General features: G+C 32.9%; 1 protein-coding gene and 1 pseudogene across 1 annotated transcript; one reads left to right on the forward strand and one right to left on the reverse strand.

Annotated features, from left to right (window-relative positions):
* The window catches only part of LOC140444372 (E3 ubiquitin-protein ligase MYCBP2-like), a 64,957-nt pseudogene extending 53,610 nt beyond the window's left edge, over positions 1-11,347 (reverse strand).
* Positions 11,348-17,615: 6,268 nt separating this feature from the next.
* LOC140444373 (uncharacterized) lies at positions 17,616-18,350 on the forward strand. The gene has a single exon (XM_072536124.1). The coding sequence runs from the start codon at positions 17,616-17,618 to the stop codon at positions 18,348-18,350; it is 735 nt and encodes a 244-aa protein (XP_072392225.1).
* The last annotated feature ends 707 nt before the right edge of the window (positions 18,351-19,057 follow it).

The following is a 19,057-nucleotide window of genomic DNA, read 5'->3' on the forward strand; positions in this document are numbered from 1 at the left end:
TATATATATATATATATATATATATATATATATATATATATATATATATATATATATATATATATATATATATATATATATATATATATATATATATATATATATACGAGGCATGTTTTTTAAGTAAGTACCGTTTTGCGATTCCGCCGCCGCAGCGCTACCGTCGGCGTTCCGCGCATGTGTGCTGGTTACCTACATCTCTTGTCTACGCACTGACGCCATTACAGTCTGATTCTTCATTGTATACTTGTCTACTTCAGTGTTTAAGATGCCTCCAACAATCGTGAGTCACGCTGATTGTGAAGTACGGGCTGTTATAGGATTTCTTAGTGCTAAAGGCGTAAAACCGATCGATATTCATCGTGAGATCGTTGAAGTTTACGGACAAAACATTATGAGTGATGGAATGGTAAGGAAATGGGTGAGAGCATTTAAAGATGGCCGCACGAATGTGCATGATGAAGAACGGTGTGGGCGTCCTTCGGTCGTTAGTGAAAATTTGGTGCAGAAAGTGGACGAAAAGGTGAGAGAAAACAGACGCTTTGCAATTTCATCATTGTCCGACTACTTTCCTCAGTATTCTCGTAGTGTTTTGTATCGCATTGTTGCCGAGAACATGAATTACCGGAAATTGTGTTCACGTTGGGTTCCAAAAATGTTGACGGATTTGCACAAAACCCAACGTTTAGGCAGTGCATTGACTTTCCTTGAGCGGTACCACAGTGAAGCTGAAGATTTTTTAGACCAAATTGTTACTGGTGACGAAACGTGGGTGGCCTACGTCACACCAGAATCGAAACAACAATCCATGGAATGGCGACATTCATCATCACCCAAAAGAGTGAAGTTTAAGCAAACAATTTCTGCCCGGAAAATCATGTACACAGTTTTTTGGGACAGAAAAGGAGTATTGCTAGTGAAGTTTCTGCCTCGTAATGAGACAATCAATGCAGCGTCTTATTGTGATACATTGAAAAATCTGCGTCGTGCAATCCAGAACAAAAGACGTGGCAAGTTGAGTAAGGTTATCGTTTTGCTGCATGACAATACCCGTCCACATGTGGCTAATCAGACCAAAGATCTCATCAAATCATTTAAATGGGAAACTCTAGATCATCCTCCATACAGCCCTGATCTGGCGCCCAGCGACTACCATTTGTTCCAGCACTTGAAGAAACACCTGGGCGGTCAGCGTCTTCAAGACGATAACGAAGTCAAAACATTTGTGATGCAGTGGTTAACAAGTCAGGCGGCAGAATTTTATCAAGAGGGTATTCAAAAACTGGTGCCACGTTATGACAAGTGCCTCAATATTCACGGAAATTATGTAGAAAAGTAGAATGAGGTACAGGCTTTCATGTAAAAATAAAATTATTGCCATATCTTTGCACGTCTTTTTTAATTCCAAAACGGTACTTACTTAAAAAACACGCCTCGTATATATATATATATATATATATATATATATATATATATATATATATATATGCCTATTACGCGCTATCTCAGAGTCATGTGATATGTCGTTTGTCGCTATATTTTCATTAATAACGAAGACGATGCGTAGGGGTCATTTGGTAGTCTCTTTGTTTGTTTTCTTCTATCTAAATGTATTCGGTATATCCTTTCCTTTTATTTGCTATGTCGCATGTAAGTATTTTACTATTTTGTACTCAGCCAGAGGCTATTTTTAAGTCAATAAATCAAAATTGTCTCTTAGTTAAACTATTTTTATGCATAGTGCCCTATGATATCTCGTACGTAACTAAACGTTCATTAAGAATAGACACCTTTTAGTAGTCGTTTTGTTGTGTTTTCTATCTTAATTTATTTGTCATATCATTCCCTTTAATTAACGTATTAAACGCTCCAATCGAACTAAACACAAAGGAGATATGATGTAATCCCCTTTTAGCTATGCCGCAATGTATGTTTTTTCTGTCTCAACATATTTGCTACCGCCTCTCCTTTCTAATGATGTATCATAGTCACGATCCGATGAACTATCCTAACCCCAAAACGCTCAAAAATTACTTAATTCTATATAATGTTGTTTTAACTAGATTTACTTTTATTTAATTCTATTTATCTTCCTTAAATTTTATTAATCTTATGTCATTTTTATTTTATTTTATTTAAATACGAAAATGGTTTAACTTCACAACTACCGGACTTTTTAGAGCAGCGGTCATTAAAAACAAAATAGCCATGTTAGTGTCCCAACTTTCGTAACGAATAAACACTATAAGAAGAAGAACAGAGGTTCTGTAAAAAACACATGAAAACAACAGAATATTACAATATTGTACTAATCTAAACTTGGTAAAAATGTAAGGAACTTCTAGTAAATCTACTAAAAACATAAAAATTATATAACTAGGATAGAACTCTAGTACAAAACGTAGTTCTAAAACAGTATTTACGCTGAGAATATAAACCATATTTATTAAAGTACTGAAGGTTCATGATGAAACTAATTATACTACAGACTCCACGTAATTAATATACCTACTAATAATATATATTTTTGTAATTGTCTAGATTGGCCATAACATAACTCCACCTTTGGGGTCTTATTCTCTTATCTCCTAATCAATTCCTTTACTCCAGATTATTCTTATTCTGAATATTTTTTAGTCAATATTTCTGGCCTGGGTCTATTTCTAGAATTACTTTTTCCTCCCAGTTTTAATTCTTGAATTTATTTTAAAATTTTACTTTGGCTCATGAGTTGTACAAGGTCTTTTTGTATGATATAACTACCGATCTCTTCCAGGAGTTGGCTTCTCTGTCTTTGAGCATTTTCTCCGTCAGTTGGTTTAAGTGGCCATTCCACATTACCGTGGGACCATAGTATTTGACCATAAATATTAAATTAGGTGACATAGAAATTTGAACACGCATTATAAATTATTATATTTTGGAAATATTTTGTACTAAGTACTAGATTCCTGGCATCTTATCTGCCTTCTGGATGCCGCATTTATATATTCTTATATACATATATATTACTTATATTTTTTTGTTGGCATTAAGACCACCCTACTAGTATGCCATACGTGATCATAGGTCTGACTACAGTCATATATAGCCAGTACATCTATTTGGGTTTCAAACTTCATGTTTTTCCACATGGACTTGTCTAACACACATGTACACATACATGTCTAAAGGAAAAGATTTGCTTTGTTGGTTATTCTTACTAAATAGTCTTTAAATTTAAAGTGGATTAGTTATGAGGATTAGTATAATAACCCCTCCTTTTTTTTCATCTGGCACGCGCTATTCAGAGTCTCGCCAAATGGCTTAAATTAGCTTGTATATAGATCTCTTCTCCTCCGCGTTTTAAGCACTCCGTGGGTTTGCGGGTATACCATCGTTGTCTTTTGCCTCAATATTTCAAATTTTTTAAAATCCTGGTTACTTCTTTGAATGTCGGGTATCGGTCTTCTATTTCAGCTGTATGTACTTCTAGGTGCATACGGCTGTGATGTATTTCTGCCAGATTAGTTGTTTAACAGTTGATAGGAGTATTTTTTCCGGGTTTTAGGATTTCTTGTCATCAGTAATAAGCGGTCCTTCATCAGTATATATCCCCTATCTTCAAAACTATTTTAAATCTAGTCTATGCACCTTATAAAAGAATATATTTAACATACTACCATTAGAGTATGGAACTGGGCAGGTCACGTGGCTCGAATGACAGATAATAGATGGACAAAGCGGATACTGGAATGGAGACCAAGAGATGATGCCTACCGAAGCAGAGGTCGTCCACCAATACGTTGGACTGACGATCTAAAACGTTATCATAGGAATTGGATGCAAGAGGCACAAGATCGAAATAGATGGAAAATTATGAGGGAGATCTATGTCCAGCAGTGGATAAGCGAAGATTGAATGATGACTACCATTAAGGATGAATTAAGGCATATTCCCCGTAGCTGACAACATCCCAACCATATTTCTTAAAGGCTTTACCTGTTAAAGGCAAGCAGTATCTACTAGACCTCTACAATTTTATTTGGACAAAAAATGTCTTTCTATTGATGAGTATAATTCCCGTACTTAAAAATGGTACATGGTACAATGGTCCATGTGTAAACTACTCGAGAAAATGGTCAGTAATAGATTACTGTGAAACATAGAGGAAAACAAACTTCTTAGCTTAATTCAAAGCCGCTTTAGAAAATATAGGTCTACTACTGATAACATAGTAGACATAAAGTCTTAGTACATGAATCATTTGGCTGTGGGCAGGAATGTTTAGCTATTTTCTTCGATATAACTCACGCCTATGACACAATTTTGGCGACAAGATATTTTACATACCTTGTCAAGCTGGTAAATTTAAGGAAACAACTTTCATTTTAGCATTTTATCCGAAACTTTCTCCTGAAGCGAGAAGACTTGCTGAAACGACCTGTGGCCTACACTCAAAGGTACCCACTAGCTCAGTATTAACCAAAAAGCATAGAAGACAATGACTGCATTTTGCTCATGAACATGATGTTTGGAATAATGAAGATTGGAGAAGAATAATATCCAAGAAGAATGCAGATACGGTTTTTTTTAACACAGGCTAAGAGTATACAGCACAAAGGTGCATTACAGACATTTTGGTATGAAAATGTTTTGCCATTTGCACCATTTATTAGGGAGAATTTCATGCTTATGTATGATAATGCCAGGTCACACATTGTAAGAATTGTGCAGCGATATCGTCAGGAGGTTGGAATTCCTGCCATGGTTTGGCCTGCGAGAAGTCCCGACCTCAACCCCAATTGAACATATCTGAAATTTCGTAGAAGACGACTACAACTACTTCATCCACCAAATACATTAAATTCATTTTTTTTTTGAGACTGGTTAAAATTTGAGATCAAATTGATCAATATATGATAGAACAGTAATTGTTAGTATTAAACGTCATTGTCAAGCAGTAATAAACGCCAGAGGAGGCAATACTTTCTTTAATTTTTTTATTTTTAAAAAATTTTTTACGTCTTTTTTATTTTGTCAGTGGTTATTTCAATATATTTCCTTTAAAAAGAAACATATTTTATTTCATTCGTTCTAAAACCAACCTTAAAAAATAAAGGCCAAATAAAATTGATTTATTAAGGCTAAAATTAAAATTTTAAAATTTTGCGGTAATTTGGCGCATAAAAATATTGTTTGCAAATAATAAAAATGCTAATGACTTAAATCGCAAGTAATATCTTATATATGTGTATCTGTTCATCAAAATATCAAATACCAATAAGACAGTGTGACGATGTAAACATCATTTAAACCAGCAATAAATATTGTTAATTGACTCAACTAAAGCATGCAGATTTTTATTGGTCAAGAAAAACGGTATTCGAATGACACCAAAAAGTAGTTATGCTATAAATTTATTATTCGTCCTATAGTTTTGCTTAATTAAAATTGTAAATAAATGACTTTGCCTCACGCGAATATTGCAATTTTATGCAAATAGTATCCATTTTTGAGCGATTCACACTCGGTTCAATTAATTTAAATGCACTGCAACTTCTTATACAATAATATTAAAATAAAGATGACATACGTTGCCATGATAAAGTTATTAAAAACAAATTTAGGTAAAGTTATTTATGGCTAGTGATATAGAACTGTTTTAATTTAGACTGCTGGTGTTGCTTTTTTACAACAGTTTTCCAGTTTTACAAGAAATAAGTTATAAATTAATCTACAGAAACTTGTAATGTGCTAATTCTGAAGTTTAATTTGGTGTCATTAGGCATGTGTAGGTTACTGAAGAAAATTATAAATTTCAAATTGAAATTGGTTTTAATTAGCTTTGTTCAGTATTTTTATTGCTTTAAAACATAAAAATACAATAAGAACTATAAAAGTAATAATCTAAAAAAGTAAAATTATCATTTAATAAATAAATAAACTTTTACTAAAATAATTCGTCTGCTTCTTGTGAGATGCCTATCGGAGAATGCAAATCATCAAGGCTTTCCTGATCCTATTTGCAGCTGATCTTCACAGCTAATTCGTAGTGCAGCCAAACCACTCCCTCAAATTTCGCAACCATGATGTTCTTCTTAGGTCTGGATATCTTTTTCTCTTTCCCATTTTCCTTGCAATAAACTTTAAAGTATTGCTTATTTTGGTCCTCGCATTATACACTAGTCTCTCTGTGAAAAAAATCATTAATTTCACGTAAAAATCTTATACAGATATTTGAAGGTTCTAAAAGGTATATGAGGGGTAGCTGATGAAAAATCCGTAAAGACGTATAGCTGATTTTGCTTTTTTTTTAACAATCTTAAAAATTTTTAAACTAAAATTGATTGGAGAATCAACTTTTACCAAATTTAGAAGAACCATCATTAATTATAATGGACAATGCATCATACCATTCAACTTTAGTTAAAAAAATATCGAATACAAGTTAAGCCAAACATTCTTTAATAGAATGGTGGACAGACCGATATATTAATTGTTCAATTAATAAGATGAAATCTGAGTTGATGGATATTGTAAAGAAGCATCTACCAGATAAAATATTCAAGTATGTATTAGAATTTATTTAGTAAATAGCATTTTTATATATTTTGTTTTACAGAATGGATACACTGGCCCTTCAATATGGCCATCGTGTCTTGAGACTGCCTCTATATCATTGTCAATTCAATCCAATAGAGAATGTTTGGTCTGACTGCAAAAGGTATTATGATGCCAATATAACTTCTGCTGGCGTTGCAAATAAAGCCACAGTTTTAAATGTTTGGAAAATATCATTAGAACAGGTAAATTAATTACTTTTTTAATTCTTAAGTAATAACTTTGCTCTAACTTAAGGTCACACCAGAAAAGTGGAGGAAATATGTTGGGCATGTAAAAACCTTATTAATGAATATTGGGAGGCAACAAAAGGAATGGACACAAGCCACATATCTCCTTTAATTATAGATTTAAATAAATCAGATTGTGACCCTTCAGATGATGATTTTGTGAAAATGTCAGAAATAAACTGACACTCAGAACGTTTATCGTTTGAAATTTTTGGCGTTATTGGTTTCTATTTTTCCTGCGTTTATTCCTTTATATTGTCTAATTTTCTTCTGTAAAAATTAGTATGATTTATTGTTATTCAGTACCTTATTATTACTTATATCTCCTAGTTATTTAGTTGTGTATATTGGTAGCTATTTAGTTCTTATTTTCCTTATATTATAGTTTTAGATCTTTAGGTTATTTTTCATTTAATTAATAATTCTTCACTTATTATTATTTATGGTTTTTAGATATTAGGTTGTAAGTTCTTACTTACTTTAACCCATTAACGTCTAAAAAGAAACTAGCTTGAAAAAAATGATAAATAATACAAAATTGTGATTCTTGGGTCATTGCATCCTCAAATGGGGACGTTAGGTATTTGTATGGTAGTTTTCAAAACATCTTTTTTCACTGAACATTGGTTTTTTTTTACAATTTTTGCATGTCCATCGTGCCTTCATATGACACACAGAACACTTTAACCGTTTTCCAGTTTTTCCAGAAAATGAAAGCTTTCAGTGGCTTCAATGCTGGAACCAGCTTTCCTTTTTCTTTATGTTATTGAAGTGACACCATCCCTCAAATAACGACGTACTATATGATGACGTAATCCTATCTGATCCATCAAATTTTCAGCAGAAATTTGATGACATTTTTAAACACTAGTCAGGATCATGTCAAGAAAGTACGTAAATAAAACCCACCACAACTTTTTACCTCGTATGCTTATTCGATATAACGATATGCACTGATCATGCGCATCTACTCCACTCATTTCAGAATTGTAGAAAGCGAACAATTTTGGCTTTACTACATTTTCTTTTGATTTTGATGCTCTGGACCACCGTTTTTCGTGACCTTATGGTTTAATGATATCATAATTGGACAACATAGAACAAACACTATTGTCATACCATTTCACGCACAAAATTTCATTACTTTTGTCGAACCTATAATCATATATATACCCTAATATTTTCTTCATTAGCTTAGACTCTATTACTAGAATTGATTACCGAATCGATTTTATCAAATCGAATCGATTATCGACTCGAATCTATTATCAAACAAATCGATTACCAAATCGAATCGAATAGATTATTGAATCGAATCGAATCAATTATTGAATCGAATCGAAATACAATAAAATAGAATAAAATTAAATAAAATAAAATACAATAAAATATAATACAATCGAATTAAATCTGATCGATTATCGAATCGAATCAAATATCGAATTGAATCGAACCGATTTTATCAAATCGAATCAATTATCAAATCGGATCGAATCAATTATTTTATCGAATCGAAATACAATAAAATACAATCGGATCGAATCGTTTATCGAATTAAAAATGCAATAAAATAGAATAAAATAAAATAAAATACAATCAAATCGCTTTAAAACAGTCTAAGAATGGTAAGGCTACAGGTCCGGACGAAATACCCGTTGAACTTATTAAGGTGATGAGTGAAGTGAGCACAAAGGAGTTAACTGAACTGTTCAACGCCATATACGATTCAGGTAATATCCCAGATGAATGGCTATTGTCAACATTTGTAACGCTACCAAAAAAACGATCTGCGAAAACGTGCGAAGATTTCCGAACTATCAGTCTTATGAGTCATGCACTTAAAATTTTTCTTAAAATCATACATGCCAGAATTTACAAGAAATGCGAAGAAAATGTCGGTGAAATGTAATTCGGATTCCGCAATTCTATGGGTACACGTGTAGCACTTTTCACCTTACAAGTCCTACTTCAGAGATGTCAGTTGTGATGTCTATATTTGTTTTATTGACTACGCCAAGGCATTTGACCGTTGTCAGCACCAGAAGATGGTTACCGCACCACAAAGAGTAGGATTGGATGAGAAGGACATTCGGATCATCATGAATTTATACTGGAACCAGCGTGCTCAAGTCAAGGTCGAAGACCAAACCTAGACATGGGAATCCGAGTGAACGGTGAATACATCAATAATACGCTATGCCGCATCCGCTACGCCGATGACACTGTGTTACTAGCAACCAGCCTAAACGATCTGCAGGCCTTACTAGACCGAGTGCGAACTGTGAGCGTATCATACGGACTGAACCTTAATATTAAGAAAACTAAATTCATGGTTGTCAGCCGTACAAATTTAGATCCCGGGGCACTAATGGCAGGTAGCGAAGAGATCCAGAGAGTCGACAGATTCACTTACCTCGGAACTATCGAATTCTTCAACTTGTTATGCAGGGTAAAGTATTTGGCAGAAGAGGACCGGGACGCCGTCGTATCTCGTGGTTGAAAAATCTCCGACAATGGTTTGGGATGACCTCAGCGGAGCTGTTTCGCAGAGCAGCCAACAAAACCATGATACCCTTGATGATCGCCAACATCCGGACCGGATAGGGCACTGGAGAAGAAGAAGAATCAAATCGATGATCCAAACAAATCGATTATGGAATCGAAATGATTATCGAATCTATTATTGAAAGGAGTTGATTATCGAATCGAATAGAAATAGAATAAAATCAATTAAGGTAAATTAAAACGCTCCTTTAAAAGGTTTAAGTTTCTTAAAGGTATATAAGGAGTAGTTGATGACAGTTATGTGAAGACCTATAGCTAATTTTGCTTTGTTTTTGTTTTAAATCGTGAAATGTGAAATAAAATAGTTTTTACCTATAACACGTTTCTTATACACTTATTTAAATAAAAGTAGTGGATCGTAAAAAGTTTTTTAATATTGAGAATTTCGAAATTAAAATACATAAACAGTTGACGAAGATAATTTTATAAAACTCTGATTTTTGCTGTACAGTTAACGTAACCTTCCAGTTCCGGTTCCTTCCGGTTCTTTTAATATACGACACTTACACTTTTATGACTCTTTTAAACCAACTTATCTTTAGTATTGGACGGTAGCACTGCATTTCGCAACTTTTAATATTTTTTATTTGTTCTGTTTAAGAGTACAGACCTCTAATCTGTAGGGTGTTAAATATAATATACCCTTAACATTCTTAATCGAAGGATACTTATGTCCCTAATACAACAGAAATATTTTATTTTATTGAAAATGACCCTGGAAATTTTGATATAGTCCAGTCGTCAGGGATTTGACCTCTAAAAATCATACGAACAAGCTAAATTTTGTCAAGAATATCAATTTTGGGACCCCAAACAAAATGCAAAAAAGTGTAACACTTAAAAACGCAAATAAATCCATTTACCAAGAATCTGTGCGCCATAAAAAAATGTTTCGAATAAAAAATTTAGCTGAGATAATTTTAAACAAAAATGTTTATTAGCACTTTTTGCGTAGAATTAACGGTTCCCTTAGAAACAACGCTTGAAGTGGCCGTCGATTTTGAATGTTAGTTACGCTCGCGAAATCAATGTTCAACTCGACATAAAATTTGTATCAGCTCGACGGTAAAAAATTGATATCTGTTAATACAAGTGTCCTACCGACAAAAGCCAAGATGAGTTTTAAAGGTAAGGAATGCAGCTTTCGTATATAGTTTTTGCATTTTGCCGAAAATAAACTCAGTGTTTAAAAAGGTATTAAATAAATAATTGTGGCACGATTTTTACCATTTTTTAAGACTCCCGTGAGATCAATAAAATTAATCACTTCTATTGATTAGTCGTAGTCAAATTTCCAGTTTTAGAGATTAATCTTTAAAACCTATGACATGAAATTTTAATTTTGAGTTGTGGCGACAAATGTGAGGCATTTAAAATATGAATAAAAAAGTTATGAGCTCAACAAAAGCAGATTTTGACTCTTTTTGTGACCCTTGATATGCAATGAATGTTTTTTCGTCGCTCTGGAATATTATGTTGACAATAGTCATTCCTCTGTGATATTACCTGAATCGTATATGGCGTTAAACAGTTCAGTTAACTCCTTCCTGCTCACTTCACTCATCACCTTAATAAGTTCAACGGGTATTTCGTCCGGAAGCGTGGCTTTACTATCTTAGACTGTTTTAAATCTTTTTCCTCGCTTTCTAGTATTGACGGCCCTGACGTGCAATTTTTTTCTGGTGGGTTATCTCGGTAGTCCCAGAAAAGTTCTTCGATGTACATTTTTCAGGTCACCAACTTTTTCTTAACTGTCGTCGTCAGGTTTCCGTCTTTGTTTATGAGGAGGTGCGTGTTTCTCCTCTTGTATTGACCTGGGCTCTCTCTCCTCATGTCTATTTGGCTCGTATCTCTTTTTTACCTATTTGGTTGATTTCTTGGTATTTCTTCGCGTCCCTGTTTTTAATTATTCGCCTTTGGTCCATCATCTGCAGAATGTCATCAGTCATCCATTCTTTATTTTTTACTCTTGTTTTCTCTGCCAGATGTTTCCCGCATTTAGCATGACGTCTTTGATATAACTCAATTTTTGTTCTACACTCTGTTCGTGTTGTATAGCGGTTTCTAGTTTTTCTCTCATTACATCTTTTACATTCTGACGAACTTCGGGGTCTTTTAGAGTATTATAATCCAGGTTTTGTTTGGGTTTACTTTTGATGAGTTTCTTTAGTTTGAGTTCTATCTGGCCCAGTAATGGATTGTGGTCCCATGAAACGTTTGCTCCTGGGAAGGTCTTCGCCGAAGTCAAGTTGTTCTTGAATCTTTTGTTAATGAGAATAAAGTCTATCTGGTTTCTGATGATATTGTTGACTGTATCTGCAGGTGACTTCTACGTATAAAGTCGTCTCGGGGAAGTATAAATCAGGTGTTAGCAATGGTAAAATCTTCTTTCCGACATAATTGGATAAGTCGGTCTCCCCTTTCGTTTTACTCGATTAAGCTGTGTTGTCCGATGACGTCTTCCATTCTGCTTTTGCCAACTTTGGCCTTGAAATCACCCATAATGATGATAAGCTCGTTCTTCTTGGTATATTTAGTGCTTTTTGTACAAGTGCGGTAGGCATCGATATACCTCTGGCTTTCTTTTACAGTCTAGGCTCCCAGACCTCGCTTTTCTGATTGACTTATTTGAATGATGTTCATATTAACCGGTCTGGGTCTCATTAGGATGCGCCGTGTCGGGATTGAGGACTTAATCGCCTAGTCTGTCTTACGCAAAGTACTGAAGGGCCCATACTTAATTCAAAGCCCCTCCTCATTGTAGATGTAGATGTAGAACATTTTATTGTTTAGATGGTCAATACCATTATAAGGGTAATCATTTACAATATATTTCGATTTTTGCTGATCAAGAGCCAAAATTGTATGCCAAACTTCTCCGGTTTATTTGATATGTACTGTGTAAACGGGCACATAGCTTTATTAGACAGATGTCGTTTGTCCATAGTGAGGTTTATTCCTGGTTTGTAACATGCACCACTATGTACTATAAATCCATTATAAACTGCAGAGGCTAGAGAAAATTTGTCGCTTTCTAATCGTTCTGATCTCGTTTGCTTAATTTTAAATCTGTCTGTCTCATGGCACAGTTTACTTAAAAAACTGAGGACCCCAAACTGTTGACCGCTATTCGTTGGGAAATTTTTGGCGCCGTAAATTCTTCTTGCGTACATAATAGCAAGGACAGCCTTTATTTCTTTGAAAGTTACAATGCATGTATTATTTTTCAAGCATTCCAATATGCTCTGGTTCATTATAAGATGCCAAGCACTTACCACACAATTATTCTCTACGTTACTTTTTGCCTACGAAGTAGGATCTGATTTACCACGACAAATGTTGTGCTAAGTGACAGTAAACATTTAATAAATATGGAGAAACTAAAAATTAAAATCTTACCAAGTACTGATCAAAAACCAATATTTTTCTATGTTGTTCGATCTTTGGATTGTTCGCTGTCTTCGATTGCAATAGCTTTTGCTTGTTGATTTTTTTTTCTCTTGCGACTTGGCTTAGATGCACACGGATTCACAATAATATTAGCTGAATCTTGTTGATGAAAATTAGAAGCACCGTTTACATAAATTGATGACTCCTGTATAATAAAACTTTCTAACTGATCTGAAGCATCAGAGTCGCTTAAATCACTATTATGTAATGGTACGTATTCTTCCTCGTCTGACATATACATCGTCTGATAGTCCACGTCAACATATTTACAGTTATCTTGAATTTTCACAAATGAACGAATGTTTTAATATTCCAGAAATTAGAATCAGCAGAATCTAAACACAATATACAATATACAAATAACGCACAATAAACAAATAACCTTCAAGGAACCAACACGAAGTAACAGAAGGCCTTCTAAGGACAAACTAACATAAATATAATCTTATCCATCCGACAGGAAGTAGAAAGAAAGAATGGCCGAATTTACGAGAAACGATAATAACTGACACAGAGTTAATTTGGCCCCTTCAGACTTCTATGGTAGGTTTGTTAGAAAATCATTTTATAAATTTAGTAAAAAATATTTTTTTGTGTTATTAAAGCTTTATTTCAAACTATATAAAGTTATAAAATATGAAATTATTGTTTCGACTTTCTAGTGTTATCATATTAAGGGAATGACAAAAAAGTCAATCAGTGACGCTTATTTAGTAATTTTGTTATAAATGTATATAAAATATTCAATTTAATTACAGCTGTAAATATTATCAACTGATAATAGTAAAAAATTCAGGAAAAGTAATGGTAAAATAATTTTAAATAAAATAATTTTTCACCCTTTAATTATTATTTCCTGTGTTAAATTTACATATAAGTTTTCAGCTTCTTCTGTACTGCAAACCGACTCACAATTGCTTGTGTTTGGTTTGATCAAATTAAAGCAACTCTTTCACAAAGAAAGGCCAAAAGCCTTTTACGTTTCAGATACTTCGTAATGTATGTAAACGGTAATTAGATTTTTGTAATAATTTATTAATTTGATAAAGGTAACCGCACGAATGCAAGAGAATACGGAATAATAATAATCGAAGTAATGAAATCAGGAGATATACAACTAAAACTTGAGTTACGACGTATTCACATGCATACACAGAATTTATAATGGTATACTCGATATAAGAATGTAATAGCAATTAGAAGGAATAGAACTTCATTTACATTTATCACTCGGAGTATCACCTAACTCACGATCAACCACTCCAACCGTAGATTCTTGACATTCCTGTTAAATATATAATAATTTTTTATTACGAAAGTAAAGTTGGTTATTGGTTAATGGTTAAATTAAAAAATTATATTTAAAAACTATAAGCAAACAGTTCAAATTTGTAAAAATTTAAAAATAAATAAATGAAACCAAAGTTACTATAATAAAGGCTTGACTAAACATTATAATTTTAATAATCAATATTTAATAGGATGTAAACATTAATGAAACAATATAAATTAAGCAATAACAAATAAAAGATAGAATGTGGTAAAATTAAAAAATATAATATATTTTTTGGTTTTGCTGAGTTTGAGTATCACTTTTTTTTCGACATTTTCGATCTCTATAAAGTGTTTTAAGTTGATAACAGCATTGAAGATATATGTAAATACTTGAACGCATTTAGGTGTATATTCAAGAAGCACTCTACCTTTAATACTATCGTATCCCTTTCTTAATGTTGATTTATTAAGTTATTTTATTAAGTTTATTAAGTTTTTTATTTATTATTTATTTAAGTTGATTTATAATTATATTTTCGGTTTCACATTTTCTTTATAAGTCCGTTAGCAAATATGCATTTATTATTTCATCTATTTTTTGTTTATATAGTTAATCGACTCGACCGTCGTAAACAGGAAGTCTTGTAAACTGCCCTCGTAGGCTCGCTGGTGACACTCCTCCGTTATCTGCTTGATAAATTGAACCTCGCCGCAGCTGCATGACGGTGATAGAAGCTTGCCCCATTTGTGCAACATATCTGCACATTGACCATGTTGAGTTCTGTTGCGGTTAAGTGTGCACCAGGTCTTACGTGGTAGGTCAAATCCAGGAGGTGTCTCTGTGATATAAGATATGGCTGTATTTGGTTGAACTATCGACCATTTATGAATCCATTTGGTGACCATGTTGAACCCTGTGGCTGCGGCTGATTCTGCAGTTTGTATTGGAGATTTTCTGGAGCGAAGTCGACTTTTGGTAATGTTTATTGTAATATTGTAGATGTATCGGAATGCCATACGCTCTAAATCTATTTTTTTTATTATCTGAATAATGTTACTCTGGGTATTAAAAATGAAAAACAATTTTTATTTGCTCAGGTAAAGTTTCTATTAATCTTTGTCATTCCTTGCCTACTTATTTGCGTTTCTGATTGAGGTGTCACTTATTGACAAACTTATTTCCGTTTCTGATTAATGTGTTAAACTATTATGGGTGTCAGGTTTTTTCTTTATCATCTTCTATAGAAGATAGTTTAAGACTTCCGTTAGAGTTAAAGATTCTAAGAATTTCTTAATATTTTTATTTCTGATGTTTCACAGTATTTGTTTTAATTGTTAAGTAGCCCTAGTATATTCATTTTATTTTCTGGTTTTACCCTTTACATCCATTGTTTTTTTCTTATTCATTTGTATCTGTATTATTTTATTTGACTCTTAAAATAAATTTAAAAACAAATACTTACCATGTCGGGATAGTATCGGAGTTTTATTTTTCTGGTTTTTTCCTCATGATTTACTATGTGATCACTATGCACAAATCACAGCACAATACTGTCATGGGTCCATGTGATTGTTTTTTTGATGGATATTCTTAAGTTAAGTTGATTTCACGTAATTGAATGAGCTATCTCACAATAAAGTCGTCCCAGGAACGCAACTCAAAAATATTGGCAATATTATTTTAAAGTCATCTACTTTAAAATGTATAATATGTGAATTTTTGATATGAATTAGTGAGATAAAATTAAATTATTAGAAGATTTTTTTAACAAGCAAACAAAACAAAATTTGCTTAATTTATTAATGTGTTGTATTTTGAAAATAATTTCCAAAGTGGTAATCGAAACGTCAAATAAACTTAATTTTAAAGTAAAATTGTGGCGTGTTTCCAACAAAAATAGTAGAATTAACGGAAATATGTAAAAAGTACAGACAAAATATACTAAATGCAGAACAAAGAGCAATCTCATAAATGATTTAAGAGCTTAGCAACCATTAATAAATTAATTATATTAAACTTTTGATAATCTATTATAACCATGTCGTTTAAGAGAAAATTAAAACAAAAGGTTACCAGTGGATTATAATCAATCTAGTTATAACAATACAAAAGTTAGCAGAGTAGAGGGAACTGAGTTAATTTTAAAAAGTGTGACTCTCACAAAATCAACAAATGACATAATATTTAACTTAATAATTAATGTAATAAAATGTAAATCTTAGCTAAAATAATTGGCAATGACAAATTTTATATGGATTGGAAATTTAATAATCTCTAAGAAACTTAGTCGCTTTTTAATGATAATATTTTATATCTGAACAGAGTATATCTACTGCGCGGCATAAGTTAAGGATATTGCCAATATAATGGTAATGGTACTTCATTTTATATCAATTATTTGTAAGTAAACAATTAAAAATTATTTTAATTAAAAAAAAAAACATGAAAATATAAGACCTTATGAAGGGAATCTGACCAAAAAAACATTATAAGTATTGACAAAGGAACTGTACATGTACAGCTATTTGAAAATGACCTGTGTTCTCTCCAATGGGATAAACGAATATAATTGTTTAAAACCTATCTGACCGATTGTACCCATCTTTCGCAAATGTAGTATCTACATAAAAATTCGCATTGTGAAATGTGTTTTAAAAGTTTTTATTGTTTATTTTAATAATTTAACAATTGAAAAACATGGTTATTTTCGGGTTTAACTAGCAATAACTTTTTTATTTATAATCATTTTTTAATTTGGAAAATCTCGTTTTAAAGAGCAAGTATTTTCAAGAAAGTGCTTTATTGAAAGTTTTTATCTAGAATGCGTAGTTTTTTACAATATTTAAATGAATGAAAAATGTCACTTTTTTGCTTTAATGTCAGGAGTCAGTAAAAGTTTCGATAACCACAGAATAAAACGCGTGATTGACGCGTTTCTATTGACTTCCCCAAGATATTCCGGGTAAAAAATAGCGCACAGTAATTTTTCAATTTTTCAAGTGGTTTTTCGGTTTCGTTTCAGGGGTCATAAACTAGAAACCACTTAAAAATTTAATTTTATTTAATTATTTATTTGGATCTTGGCATCGAGGCTTGAATCCGAACGATACTGTCAAAATACGCTCCGTATTAAAATATAAATTTAGTGTAACAAAGTGAAAAATAAGCTAATACAAATAGACTACAGTGAATTCAGACCGACGGCTGTTCTTCCGATAAAAATATTTCGTCAAAATTCAGCAGATATCAGTGAGTAAGCATTGCAAAAAGCACAATAACCTCTTTATACAATTAATAAACAATAGACAAAAACATCCCGATAAGAGCTGAAGTGCTGTCTGAAATAAAAGCGACGTTGCCGGCTATTGAAAAATTTCTGCATTAAATCCGAATCATTATTACGAAAATCCAAATCTGAGTATAACTCTAAAGTGCTGAGAAGGGTTGAAGCTCCGGCAAGTTGATTGAGCAGACACCCTTACCGCGGTACAATGGAGCAGATACTAGAAAAATTAGAGAAAATCGACGAAAGAAATGTAAGAATCGAAAGCAAAATAGATAAAATGCAAGTAGACTTGGATAAATTAAATAAAGAAAACGAACAGTTAAAGGCAGATAACAAAGCAATGAGAACTAAAATCACAGAACAAGAAGTTAGAATCGAAATACTGGAAAGACAAGCTAGAAGAAAAAACATAGTAATACAGGGGGTCGAAGAAAATCAAACAGAAAGCGAACAAGAGACGATAAATAAGATAAAGGGGATAATGAAAAAAATCGGCGTACAAACAAACCTAGATGAAGAACTCGTAGAGATGAGAAGAATAGGCAGACAAGGTGATCCCCAAAATGTACCCAGACCCATCATATTAGAAATGAAAAAGGAAGCTACGAGAATGGAAATTCTGAAGGCTGCTAAAAACCTAAGAGGAACTAAAATATATATCAATGAGGACTTCCCGAAGAAAATACTACAAGAAAGGAAGCATCTTCTTCAGCTCATGAAAATGGTACGTCAGGAAGGACACACAGCCGCATTAAAATACAACAAATTATGGATAAATGGTGAACCGTTCTCACTGGAGCAACTAGAAGGCATAGATGTAAATTATTGGAAGAAACCTGAAGAGAAGAAGGGTAACGCTAGGACAATAAATGACAGATCTCCCATATCTGATAATATAGATCCAAGAGGAAAATTGATGAAAATGGCGTCAAAAAACTAACAAAAAATATAACAAAAGACGGCGACAGTATAACGGAGTTGGCAATGAATACGGACATGAAACTGTTTTGTAAGAAAAGACGCAAAAACAAAACAAAACAAAATAAAGCAAAAAAAAATAGAAAAATAAGAATAGGAACGTGGAATATCAAAACACTTCTAAGACCAGGCAAAATGGAAGAGTTGGCAAAAGAAATGATAAAATACAATATGGGAATACTAGCGCTACAAGAAATAAGGTGGGCAGGAGAAGGGATGATTGCTAGAAGAAATTACACAATGTACTACGCAGGAGAAAGCAAACAGGGGCGCAATGGAACTGCCTTCGTAGTTAGTAATAGCGTAAGAGACAAGATTATTAACTTTAAAGCGGTTGATGGAAGAATATCATATATTAGAATGAAAAATAAACAAGCAAATTTAACATTTGTCAACATATATGCCCCTACTGAGAATGCTCCTGAAGAAGAAAAGAATGAAACTTGAAGAATTGTACGAAGAAACACCAAAGAACGACATACTAATCCTGCTAGGAGACTTCAACGCAAAGATAGGGAAAGAAGACACGAACAGAGAAATCGCAGGAAAAGAAACGATCCATCAAAATACGAATAACAATGGCAGGAGAATATGTAATCTAGCAGCAGCAACCAATACTTTTATTATTAGCACTCAATTCAAGCACAAAAAAGAGCGCAAAGTAACGTG

Source organism: Diabrotica undecimpunctata, chromosome 6, assembly GCF_040954645.1.
Source record: "Diabrotica undecimpunctata isolate CICGRU chromosome 6, icDiaUnde3, whole genome shotgun sequence".
Taxonomy (NCBI): domain Eukaryota; kingdom Metazoa; phylum Arthropoda; class Insecta; order Coleoptera; family Chrysomelidae; genus Diabrotica; species Diabrotica undecimpunctata.

What these genes read in the sequence shown, in the direction of transcription:
- LOC140444373 (XM_072536124.1), top strand. Translation starts at nt 17,616, where the DNA reads ATGGAGCAGATACTAGAAAAATTAGAGAAAATCGACGAAAGAAATGTA.